General features: G+C 35.7%; 4 protein-coding genes across 4 annotated transcripts; 2 read left to right on the top strand and 2 right to left on the bottom strand.

Annotated features, from left to right (window-relative positions):
- The first annotated feature begins 1,192 nt into the window (after positions 1–1,192).
- On the top strand, positions 1,193–3,376 carry LOC128673449 (ATP-dependent DNA helicase Q1-like). The gene has a single exon (XM_053751288.2). It carries the CDS (start codon positions 1,426–1,428, stop codon positions 3,349–3,351), a length of 1,926 nt encoding a protein of 641 aa, XP_053607263.1. The 5' UTR covers positions 1,193–1,425; the 3' UTR covers positions 3,352–3,376.
- On the bottom strand, positions 3,362–6,239 carry LOC128673451 (uncharacterized protein). The gene is made up of 5 exons (XM_053751293.1): positions 5,992–6,239; positions 5,485–5,674; positions 4,941–5,104; positions 4,440–4,670; positions 3,362–3,601 (listed from the first exon to the last, which is right to left on the bottom strand). Exons 1-5 carry the CDS (start codon positions 6,113–6,115, stop codon positions 3,462–3,464), a joined length of 849 nt encoding a protein of 282 aa, XP_053607268.1. The 5' UTR covers positions 6,116–6,239; the 3' UTR covers positions 3,362–3,461.
- A 119-nt stretch (positions 6,240–6,358) lies between these two features.
- LOC128673452 (uncharacterized) lies at positions 6,359–8,114 on the top strand. The gene is made up of 4 exons (XM_053751294.2): positions 6,359–6,559; positions 6,806–7,008; positions 7,429–7,691; positions 7,858–8,114. Exons 1-4 carry the CDS (start codon positions 6,475–6,477, stop codon positions 7,910–7,912), a joined length of 606 nt encoding a protein of 201 aa, XP_053607269.1. The 5' UTR covers positions 6,359–6,474; the 3' UTR covers positions 7,913–8,114.
- A 1,351-nt stretch (positions 8,115–9,465) lies between these two features.
- On the bottom strand, positions 9,466–10,751 carry LOC128673454 (histone H3.3A). The gene is made up of 3 exons (XM_053751296.1): positions 10,604–10,751; positions 10,144–10,431; positions 9,466–9,999 (listed from the first exon to the last, which is right to left on the bottom strand). Exons 2-3 carry the CDS (start codon positions 10,423–10,425, stop codon positions 9,871–9,873), a joined length of 411 nt encoding a protein of 136 aa, XP_053607271.1. The 5' UTR covers positions 10,426–10,431; positions 10,604–10,751; the 3' UTR covers positions 9,466–9,870.
- Positions 10,752–11,439: the final 688 nt, after the last annotated feature.

The raw sequence follows: 11,439 nt of genomic DNA, 5'->3' as shown, positions 1-11,439 counted from the left end.
TGGTCAATTGGCCTTGTCATATTATACTGAGCCAATGGTAGGTATAACAGCTTATCTGTGCTTTTCTAGTAACTAAACTATGAACAAACTTTGTGTTGCTTCAAAAGCTATAAGGGGGTGATCAGTTGAAACTGATACGTCATGAAGACCAGCCCTGTGTGCAGTTTGTATGGCTCGCCTAAGAAGAGATATGCCACCAACGGCTTGTAGATTTTTCAACCGGATTCCTTTCGATCCTCCACGAGCAAGTATCAACACGGCTGGATCTCCGTAACACCATGGGCTGCTAAAACCAAGAAACAATCATGCTTATATAATATGACGATAAACATTTTTATAACATCTCAGAAGATCGTTTGCACTAGTTTCACATTTTCCAACGGTAAACTAATACTTTCGACACTTGCCAGACGTTAATAGGTGATTATCTCATCAGAGTACAACTCTACATAAAGTCCAAACGTTATAACTGATAGGTTTATCGTTATTTATTTAGGTACTTAAAAATCAATGTGCACTTACATCGTAAACAACACGAGAATCAAGCTCCACATGTTTTCTCAATCACTTAATTCTTGACCTCCGTCTCCTATCTTTTATCTAACGCAGCGAATGACACACAAACGATATCCCCTCATTGTCACCACTTCCGCTATTCAATAGATGTTTGATAGGTGTAATACGAAGATCAACTTGAATTTCTCGTATTTATTAGTGCCCTTGATACATGGGCGGGCGTAGCAAGCCCTGGGCTCAGGGTGTGGCAGCATAATATGTAATTAGTAAATTATACGGTTTTTCTCAGACCATTGTACTTAGGTAGGTATAGATAATTCAAATTATCCAAGACACTTTATTATTGCTCACCTACCTTCACCACGATTTTTTCCATACAAAATGTGTCTCTAACTTCTTGTCGAGTGTGAACTTTTTACGAAAGATATTTTTGTTATTGTAGGTAGGTATTGTAGTTAGTTTTAAATAGGTTTTTTGATTTGATTAAAATATTTTATATTTCAAAATAAAGTTCATAAAATAAAAATACAAACATGTTCAAAGTCAAATTCACTAGCTAAGAGGGAGGGCTAGCAAAACGTTCACCATCAACTGTCAAATTTCGTGCATCTGCATTCTGCCTATATAAGCCTTAGATATCAACGATCTAGTAGTTATGTAGTGCGTGCTCGCTCCCTCCAATGTCTTGTCTAAAATGACTTCAATGACAGACAAGCAAGAGTACATTGAGTAGGTACCTACAAGACAGACAAGACAAAAATCTTCGAGTGGAAAATGCTAGATATAATAAATTACATATGTAGCTATGTACTTTAATTTAATTTTGTGTGTGTATTTTTGTCTCTCCAGTACCTATATTGTATAGAAAAAGTTTCCTGACGTATTTAGGTACAGAATAACATCGCAAACATGAGCACTATAAAAGAACTTGAAAATAAACTCAGGGAAGTCGAAAAAGAAATTAAACAAGTCGATGTTGAGCTATATAAATGGAGAAAAAGACAACAACATCTTCATGAGAGAAAAACAGAGTTGATCAATTCTATCAACACAGTGAAATCTAATAATTTAGCGAGCGTGGACTGGGCCGGCACAGAATACGAATGGTCTGAAAAAGTCAAGAATATTTTACAGGAATCATTTAAAATACCGTCGTTTAGGCCGAAACAGTTGAGTGCTATTAATTCTACACTGTCGGGACAGCATGCAATTGTTGTTATGCCTACTGGGGCAGGTAAAAGCCTTTGTTATCAGCTACCTGCTTTAATCAAGCCTGGGCTCACTGTAGTCATTTCTCCCCTTGTGTCATTAATGGAAGACCAAGTCAGATCTCTTTCCAAAAAGAATATCCCTGCAAAACTCATGACTAGCACCAGTACAAAGGAAGAAACTATGGCAGCTCTGAACATGTTGAAGGATAAAAACTGCCCAATTCAGTTGCTGTATGTAACTCCAGAAAGATTAGCTAAAAGTAAGAGATTTATGTCAAATTTGCAGAAGTGCCATTCTGAAGGTCGTTTGCAGAGAATTGCTATAGATGAAGTACACTGCTGCTCTCAGTGGGGCCATGATTTCAGACCTGACTATAAATACCTTGGTGTATTGACCAATTTGTTCCCAAATATACCTTTACTAGGATTAACAGCAACTGCTACATCCCATGTATTAAATGATGTTCAAAAAATTTTGAACATTCCTGGCTGTCTTATTATAAAATCCACTTTTAATAGACCCAATTTATATTACAAAATACTCGAAAAGCCAACGTCACAAGAAGAATGCCTTAAAATTCTGGAGAAATTATTGAAATACAGATATAATGGTGAGAGTGGTATTATTTACACACACAGTATAAAGGATGCTGAAGATATTACTGAAGGGTTACGAAAAAGAGGCTTGAAAGTTGGATGCTATCATGCCAATATGGAAGCCAGTGCAAGGTCTAGTGTTCATTCCAAATGGCATGATAAACATTACCAAGCAATAGTGGCCACAGTAGCTTTCGGAATGGGGATTGATAAACCGGATGTGAGGTTTGTCATCCACCATACTATTAGTAAATCTATGGAGAACTATTACCAAGAGAGTGGAAGAGCTGGTCGGGATGGGAAGAGAGCAGAGTGTGTGACATTGTATGGAATGCAAGACCTATTCAAAGTAAGCACTATGGTTTTCTCATCTGTTGGAAGTCTAGACCATTTGTATGGAATGGTAAAATACTGTCTGAATGGTACTTTGTGCAGGAGGCAGTTAATAGCTCAGCACTTTGATGAGGACTGGGGAACTGCTGACTGCAACAAGATGTGTGATGTTTGCAGTCATCCTATTAGTAATGTAAGAGATATAAACTTGGTACCACACTGCAAAACATTATCTAGTATTCTTGAAAATGCTGAGAAACTAGATACAAAGTTGACGGCACAGAAGCTGTTGGATGCTTGGTTTTTAAAAGGTCCTGTTAACCTTAGGAATAAGGGCAAGGAGCCTAGTTTTTCTAGGAATATAGGTGAAGATGTGATAGCTTTTTTGCTTACAGAAAGTTACCTTATGGAAGATTTCCATTATACAGCATACTCCACCATTAGTTATATAAAGAATGGACCTAATATGGATAACACTTCTGAATTAATGATGCCTATAAGGAAGTACTCATCATTTGAATTGCAAGAAAAAGCCCCCAATCATTTTAATTCACCTGTGATCACAGATGCTGAACTTTGTATGGAGTCTAAGGAAAGTAAATTGAAGAAAAGGAAATCTAAAGAATCAAGCCCAGATATAAGTGCAAAGAAATCTAAAAAGTCAAAACCAATCATTATAGATGATGATGATTGAAACTAATAAATAAAATTCATCACATGTATTTGAATATTTTCATTTTGAATATTTTAATATAATGAAGAAAAAAGGTTCAAGTGAACAAACCCAATTAAAAATGTATCTAACTATTGACGTCTTCGCGGGGAATATTGCAAAGGGGACATAACGCTATTATAAGAAGAAACATTCTCTTCTTTTGGTTTCACGCCTTTTGGAGATGACCTCGTTGTCTGTTTCTTTGAATCCTTCGACCGGTTAGATTGACCTGAAATTATTTTTTTTTACAAAATTCGACCATATATATATCCCGGACACTAATGGAAACCTAAAATGACGTTTGATCAAACAATTTGCTTAAAATCCTTTACTTACATTTCTTGAGCTAATAAAGCTCTGTTTGTTGTATAAGCGGCAAATACGATTTATCAAAATATCGTCAGATCGAACTCCCTCATCCAATGATGATCCGCTATTAAAACCCTTTCCACAAGACACAATCTGATTGCCCAATTTTATTGCCAATTGAATTGGATACAATCTGATCGTCCACTTACACAACTAAATCGCCAATTTCAGTATTTGACTGAGCAATCTCAAATCGGGCGATACCGACCACCTTGAATTTCATATTGCGTCCACACGACCCAATTTGATTGTCAATGTAATCAAATTGGGCGTAAAATTGGGTCGTGTGAAAGGGTGACGTTGTATGCCTAGTAATGTCGGCGCACATTACTAGGCATACAAAAAGAAGAAATTATGTGAAAAATAATACTAGAATGGTTGGCAATACGTGCATTTATCGTTTTCCATTTAGAAAGCTATTTGCCTACTAAATATATTATAATATATATTGGGACAAATCACACAGATTGAGCTAGTCCCAAAGTAAGTTCGAGACTTGTGTTATGGGATACTAACTCAACGATACTATATTTTATAATAAATACATATATAAATAAACATCCAAGACCCGGGCCAATCAGAAAAAGATCATTTTCCATCATGACCCGACCGGGGATCGAACCCGGGACCTCTCGGTTCAGTGGCAAGAACCTTACCACTGCGCCACCGAGGTTGTCAAAAATAGTTGTAAGTTAAACCTGATTTAGCGCTCTCTTGACTCCTCACGGTCTTTGGTTCCTTGCTACGTGTGGTGCTGAACCCAGAGGCGGACGACCGCGCTGAGACACACGTGCTCTCCACGCCGAGAGCATCCAGAGCACGCATCCTCTCTGCGATCTGATCCTTGATGATGTCTCTGTGAGGGCCAGCCTGCCCAAGGTACTCCATCTCCGCCAGCCATTCAGCGCGCTCGCGTATTTGGGTGACGACTAAAAAATAAACAATATGACTTAACTTCTATCCCATTTGGGAGTTTCTCAAAAATTAAGACATTTGTTTCTATAGGTATTAAACCGCGATGCGTATAGGAATTGCGATGCGTATACTTTTCAGTGAAGTAGGTATGCTACTTTCATGACCACAAATGCTTAATACCTTCCATGTATCCAACCCTAAAATGTACAGCATCCCGATGCTTAAATCTACCCTTTGTATAGAAACCGTTTCCAAGCTAAAATTGTTTTTTTTTTAAATCTTACTATCATTCCACATCTCTTTATTGGAGGGCAGTTTGGGCGGTTCCTTCAGCAGCGCCCGGGGAGGTAACGCTTCAGTCTGTTCTGGTGCTTCACCATATTCCATAGTGCGGGCCAAACGTTCCTTTAGCTTCTCCCGGTCTTCCCCTCGCTTCAATGGACAATAGCTGGAAAAAAAGCTACTGGGTATTACTTCTCTCTTTCATCCTCACGTAGTTACATTCACGGCTGTGACGCTCGAAATCCAGGGCACGGGTAAAAAATAAACCTTTTAAATTCGAAGATTCGACTGATTTAACTGGCTGCCTGCCTGTCGTCAACGCTCTTTGGGAATGCTGATGTTGTCAAGGTCAAATCAACGCTATACATTTAAATTGCACATAAAGAACATTGTCGCTCGACAAGTACGAGCACTTACGTTTACCGCTGATATATTTACGGTTGCGGTTTAACCATAGAAATGAAAGACTACATTAAAACAACAATTATTATACATCAATAACATACTCAGTTCGAAAACTTAAGAATCCTGTTACTCTCAACTTACGGATCCATTTCAAAAATACCAGATTCCCTGATGGCCGAAAGCGATCGCCTTTTTGAAGTGCGCGGGCGCACCAGAGGCACCTGCATTTGATATCTAGATCTTTGACGCTTCTCTTCTTCTTGAGCTTGACGCAACGCTAGAGCAGATTTTCGTCGCAGAGCAATGTCAAGCTTAGATTCCTCTAAAAGCACTGAAAATAGCGGAAGAATTGGATATGACTGGTAGGTTCCTGCGAATTATAATTTGATTAGCGGCCCGTCCCGTCTTCGCTAAGAGAAAACCATAACAAATTATATACCCAAATCTTCTTCAGGAATGACACTATGTATTGGTCAAAACCATACAAAAATCCGTCCAGTCGTTTTTGTGTTTATCGCTTCATACAAACTGATGCAACAGTCTTTATAATAATTACGTATCTATATGAAAACTTGAAAACTGCAAAACCAGCTATAAGTAAGCCTCTTATAACCTTTGAATCATCACGATTATACCTATCACACATACCTTTAAGGAACTGTTGTTGATTAGTTGAGGGTTCCACAACACGAGTATGGAAAACACCTCCATGTGGGATAGTTTTACTGGGCCAAACCACATTGACAAACCCATTTGCATCAGGCTTCTCCATCTTAGCAAGAAAATGCTAATTAATAACGATTATAATGAATTTTTAATTTAATATTTTAGTAGGTATAAGAACAGAAATTAAAAGTGCAACAAAAGCTACTGTTATTTTTGAAGAGCCCGGGCAACGAAATTGATTTAACAATGCACGTTCCATTAACAAGGTAAATTATCTGTTTGTTCGACAAAAAATCAAACATCGAATGCGTACAATGGTATGTAAATAGAGAGGTTTCCTTCCTGTCTGATGCCCGCCAAAACGTATCTCCTACTAGTGTACGGTTGTTTTCTCGAGTAAAATTTTGTGAATTTATTACAGTTTGAAATCTCATTTTATTGAATTTGATAATACTTAAATAAAAAATGGACAACACTATAAGTTCCACCATTGAGATGATCAAATTACAAGAACAAGAAAAGGAAGCTAAATTGAAAGAAAAACGTGAAAGTGAGTAATTAGGTAGTAGGTAATTAGAAAATTACTTAGGTACCTAGATACCTATTTCTATGTTTCGTCTTTCCATACGGAAATAGGCTGGGGCTGATCAGACGTTAAAAATGCATCAGAGAACAAAAAATAATTACGTATTTTTTTGCTATTTTCATGTGGGTTCCTAGCTTTCCTTTAGCCATCCCATAGATGAACAAAAATAGTCATTCAAAGCCTGTTGAGCTGCTCATTATTATTCCACAGTCGAAATGACACTGGTTTCACTAAGTCGAGCTGTTCGAGATACATTACAACATACAGAAAAATTGATTAAGGAGGAAAACGAAATACTCACGAAAATTCATAGAATGAAAGCAGAGCTGGAAGTGGCCAGAGTACGACGAGATGCTTTCCTTGCTCAGTTGAAAGCAATTCAAAAAGAGCTCGAAAAATCAAGGATTAAATCAGTAAGTTTTCAAATTCGTTGTACACCTACATAACTATTCAAAATGTTCACATCGACTATTATATATTTAGATATTGTAATGCAAAACTGTGGATGTAAGTAAATCTTTGTTCTCAACGACGCACAACAAAACCTTCTGGACAGATTTCTATACCATTTGGGACTTTAATATAAGTTTATTTATTTAAGTACTAACTCTTCAAACATTTTCTACTGAACCAATATTTCTCATGTATGTAAGGTACCTACGTTGTAGTAAACAGTATTGAGATGAACATAGGGTAAAAAAAATGTTCCCGTAGGAAATTCACACGGGCGGACGACCCGCGGTCAAGTGCTAGTACATGACAAACATATTAATCATAGTATAGCGCACAGGATAGGTAGGTAGGTAGTTTTTTAAATTGTCACTGTTTGTCAGGATCAAGGTATCTCAAAGGTTTGGGAGATGCGTTCGTCTCTTTGCGACACTGTCCAAAAGGTGTCCGATGCGTGTGACGTTTGGGCTTTACTCGTACGACCAACTTGCACTGATATTCCCCGTATTATTAAAAAAACAGATTTTGTTGAACCAAAGTTGGTCAATGAGGAGAGGCTAAAAAATGCATTGGAAAAACGGGATAGTGTTCGGGCCGAGAGGGATCGTCTCTTGGCTGAACCTGATGCTGGAGAAGAATTTGTTCGGTACGTTTTTTAGTTTATTTTTGTTAGTAAGTTATTTTATATCACAGATTTATATCTGTACATCATTTTCTAGTTTGGTCACGGATTTAAAAAATGTAATGTTTTTATATCTGTGAGTTTTGTTCATTTCTATGTATTGTATTGTGATATTTTTTTCCTTTTATAGAATAAAAAACGCTTTAAGATATTCCTTGGAAATGACTTCTAATTTACAAAATTGAATACTAGTTCGTTGGAAGAAAGCAAGTAAAAAAAGTTATATCATATTAATGTTATATCCATGTCTGTTATCTATTTTTCTACCTTTGGTCATGTCTGCCACTGTCACTCTGACGAGTGTCACTCAGTTAATTTAAACATTTTTGGATTTTGGATCTATTTTAATATAAAGGATAACACAAATATATCAATAATTTAATGAAAAAATGACTAGAAATGTTAATATATTAAGGTAAATATTCATTTCAATATTTTTAGTCCTTTTTCCAAGTTGTTAAATGGCTTACAAAATCTTTAACCAATATTCATATGTATCTGTGTAAATTGTATATCTAGCAAAATTATTATATACTAAAAGCTTTCTTGATTAAAAAGACTAAAAATTCAGTCGATTGATTAAAAACTTAAATAATGCTCATTTAAATATTATTGTGAACATTCAATCATCAAACAAATATTATAAGTCATGTAGGTAGGTACCTATGTATTATGGTCAAAACTTTATCTTTATTTCACTATATGTATAAATTTGTTCACATAGTGATGTTCTTCTTTTTAGTAGGTTCACTCGGTGAATCATATTTATGAAAACCAGAAAGACACCACCGATACAGCAGTATCTGTGGCCTCATATATGTAATTAATAATGAAAATATTGCTAGCATATTTCACAACTTTTAAATGACTTCATCCATATTTAATAGTATGTGAGTCATCAATGTTTGTTTTCAGGACATGCTTCCGCTCAATTAGACTTTGCAGAAATTTCTGTAGCAAGATGGAAGTTAATGAAAATGCACCAATTAAGTTTTCAACAAGTCTTGCAGCACGTAAAACTGTTGTACCTGTTATAAGGAAAACTGGCAATATGCCTTGGTATCAGCCATATTCTGTAGTTGGCAGTATTACTATATTTCTTTTATACTTCTGTGTTTTTCGTGAAGAAAGTGACTTAGATCTTGAATTCAATAAAACTTTATATGAAAGAATAAAAGGACTGGAGAAGGAGCAACTTATACAGTCCTACAGATTCAATAAAGAAAATGGCAAACCTACCGCTGATATTGAAAAGAGACTAAAAGAAATAGAAGCAGAGGAAACCAAGGCCATAGTAGAATAAGTAGCAATATGTTGTGTTATTTGTAGATTGTTAATAAATTAATCACTATTTGTTAATCCTTACTTTATCGTTTAATAACTCCATTCCCGTCCCAAGTGTGAAATTGGGACGTTCCCTCAAGTACACACACATGAGCAGTTTTGTATTTTACAACTGTGTCTATCACACAGCCAATGTAGTAGTAACAAGAACAACTTGGGAACTACTAGTTTCTCTAAGCCCATTATAAGCTGGTGGTTTTATTATAATATGTACTTACCTACATAGCAAAGCTGAGATAGGACAGTGCAACAGAATGTGTTGCCCAGTTTCTTTCACATAAACAACCACCCAGATCAATATAGTAGTACAATTTACCAAAATGTCATTATCATACAATTTATTGGTAACTAGGTACTATTCAAAATGGTGAAAGAGAGAAATAAAAGTTATGGATATTCTAGATTATATTTATTTAACACCAATTTATCAATACACATTTTCAAGTGCAGAAAATACTCCCACGTACAGAATTCTCACACATGTGGCTGACAATGATCCTACCTAGACATAATTCATACCACAAGTCACTAAAGTACACTATGTCCTTACATGGGACACTGCATTGTTTTAGAAATAAAATCAAAGAAACTTAAGTCACAAACATAAATTACAGCATCCTATGCAAATGCATAGCAATCTTACCAAAGAACACATTTATAAAAAAAATCAGTTCTGCTGCCTCCTTACAATAACGATTACAATGTTAATATGAATTAAATGAGACATTATAAAAAATGTTATGGAATTATCTTCTATTTGAATTACAAATAATTTATGATAAAGTTCACTAAAGCTAACTTAAGCACGTTCTCCACGAATTCGCCGAGCCAGCTGAATGTCTTTAGGCATGATGGTTACACGCTTAGCATGGATAGCGCACAAGTTGGTGTCTTCAAAGAGACCCACAAGGTAGGCCTCACTGGCTTCCTGCAAATGAAAAGAAAGTAAAATAAATATTATCAATAATTGTTTCCCTAATATGAAAAAAAATTGGAAATTTATTAAGGATCTCTTTTATAATTAAATTTTTAAAATAGGTATCTAACTAACACATGTTTTAAAAATACCCACCTGCAGAGCACCAATAGCTGCAGACTGGAAACGCAGATCAGTTTTGAAATCTTGGGCGATTTCTCTGACCAACCGTTGGAATGGCAGCTTACGAATGAGCAATTCAGTCGATTTCTGATAACGACGGATTTCTCGCAGAGCCACGGTACCAGGACGGTAACGATGGGGCTTCTTTACTCCACCAGTGCTAGGTGCTGATTTACGGGCCGCCTTTGTGGCCAACTGTTTACGGGGAGCTTTACCTCCAGTTGATTTACGTGCAGTCTGCTTCGTACGTGCCATTTTTAGCTAAAAAAGAGAAAACAATTAGAATCTAGAACACGCAAGAACATCATAACAATAAAAACTTGCAACACAAACCCCGCCAATTTATTTTCTCCATTACTTTAAACAATGATCAATTACACCGATAATTATTATACTAAAGTAAGACCTTTGTAATAGACCATAAATAACACACCTTTTGATGAAATTCAAGTAATTTGTCGAATTCAAAAACACAAAATTGTGCAGAGGTTCACAACAACCACAATGATCATATGCTCAAGATGGCGTCGAAGAGAATGGCGGGCGATCAGTGACGCCACTATACTTGTTCCTGATTGGACAAACACTTTGAGTTTTGACAACTACTATTGGTGATTAATTCGAGACTTTCTATTGGTCCGCAGTAGTATGCGTTTTGATGCAATATGTTGCTTGATTGGTCAAGGGCAAGAAACGTAGGGATATTTTGTGTTGCTAGAATCAAATAAATAATAAATAAAAACTTCTATATAAATTTTAAAAATAAAACACATTCAATATCGATCGACATAATGTTTTACGAAAGTATAACTATACTATTTATTTCATTACTTGTTTTTTCAGAAAGGCATACATAAGTGTTTTGTACTTCTTTCTCAATAATTCTAGTTAAATTATATTTCATGGACAATGATTTATTTATATAATTAAAATAGGTACCTACCATTGCCTTTGTACAGCTGACTCTGAATTTTGTTGAATAGGTAGGTTGTGAATCAAAAATCATTCTAGATGAACCTAAACCTATTGCATATTTTTAATGTTTATTACATTTTATTATTTCTAATTTGTGAATTTTCCCTCATATTTAACGTTTTTTATCTTATATACATAGTAATAACGCCGACAAAAGTTTCTAAAAAAGTTTTCTTTGTTGGACAAGATCTACAAAATGAAGCGATGAAAGGGATGAAAGTGAACAAAACAAAATTTCAATAACAAAAACATACCTAATAAAAAAAAACGTCCTACTTTTTTACTCTGTCCAGC

The sequence above is a fragment of the Plodia interpunctella genome, chromosome 11 (genome assembly GCF_027563975.2).
Source record: "Plodia interpunctella isolate USDA-ARS_2022_Savannah chromosome 11, ilPloInte3.2, whole genome shotgun sequence".
NCBI lineage: Eukaryota > Metazoa > Arthropoda > Insecta > Lepidoptera > Pyralidae > Plodia > Plodia interpunctella.
The sequence above is the reverse complement of the archived record's forward strand: the minus strand, read 5'-3'. Positions and strand labels throughout refer to the sequence as shown.

Excerpts from the sequence above, each read along its gene's own strand:
- LOC128673449 (XM_053751288.2), top strand. The coding sequence starts at position 1,426 with ATGAGCACTATAAAAGAACTTGAAAATAAACTCAGGGAAGTCGAAAAA.
- LOC128673451 (XM_053751293.1), bottom strand. The coding sequence starts at position 6,115 with ATGGAGAAGCCTGATGCAAATGGGTTTGTCAATGTGGTTTGGCCCAGT. Across the intron at positions 5,105-5,484 it reads GGTATTTTTGAAATGGATCC|CTATTGTCCATTGAAGCGAG; the intron begins GTAAGTTGAGAG and ends CTTTTTTTCCAG. Across the intron at positions 3,602-4,439 it reads TCAAGAGAGCGCTAAATCAG|GTCAATCTAACCGGTCGAAG; the intron begins GTTTAACTTACA and ends AAATAATTTCAG.
- LOC128673454 (XM_053751296.1), bottom strand. The coding sequence starts at position 10,425 with ATGGCACGTACGAAGCAGACTGCACGTAAATCAACTGGAGGTAAAGCT. Across the intron at positions 10,000-10,143 it reads CAGCTATTGGTGCTCTGCAG|GAAGCCAGTGAGGCCTACCT; the intron begins GTGGGTATTTTT and ends TTTCATTTGCAG.
- LOC128673452 (XM_053751294.2), top strand. The coding sequence starts at position 6,475 with ATGGACAACACTATAAGTTCCACCATTGAGATGATCAAATTACAAGAA. Across the intron at positions 7,009-7,428 it reads AAAAATCAAGGATTAAATCA|GATCAAGGTATCTCAAAGGT; the intron begins GTAAGTTTTCAA and ends ACTGTTTGTCAG. Across the intron at positions 7,692-7,857 it reads GCTGGAGAAGAATTTGTTCG|AATAAAAAACGCTTTAAGAT; the intron begins GTACGTTTTTTA and ends TTCCTTTTATAG.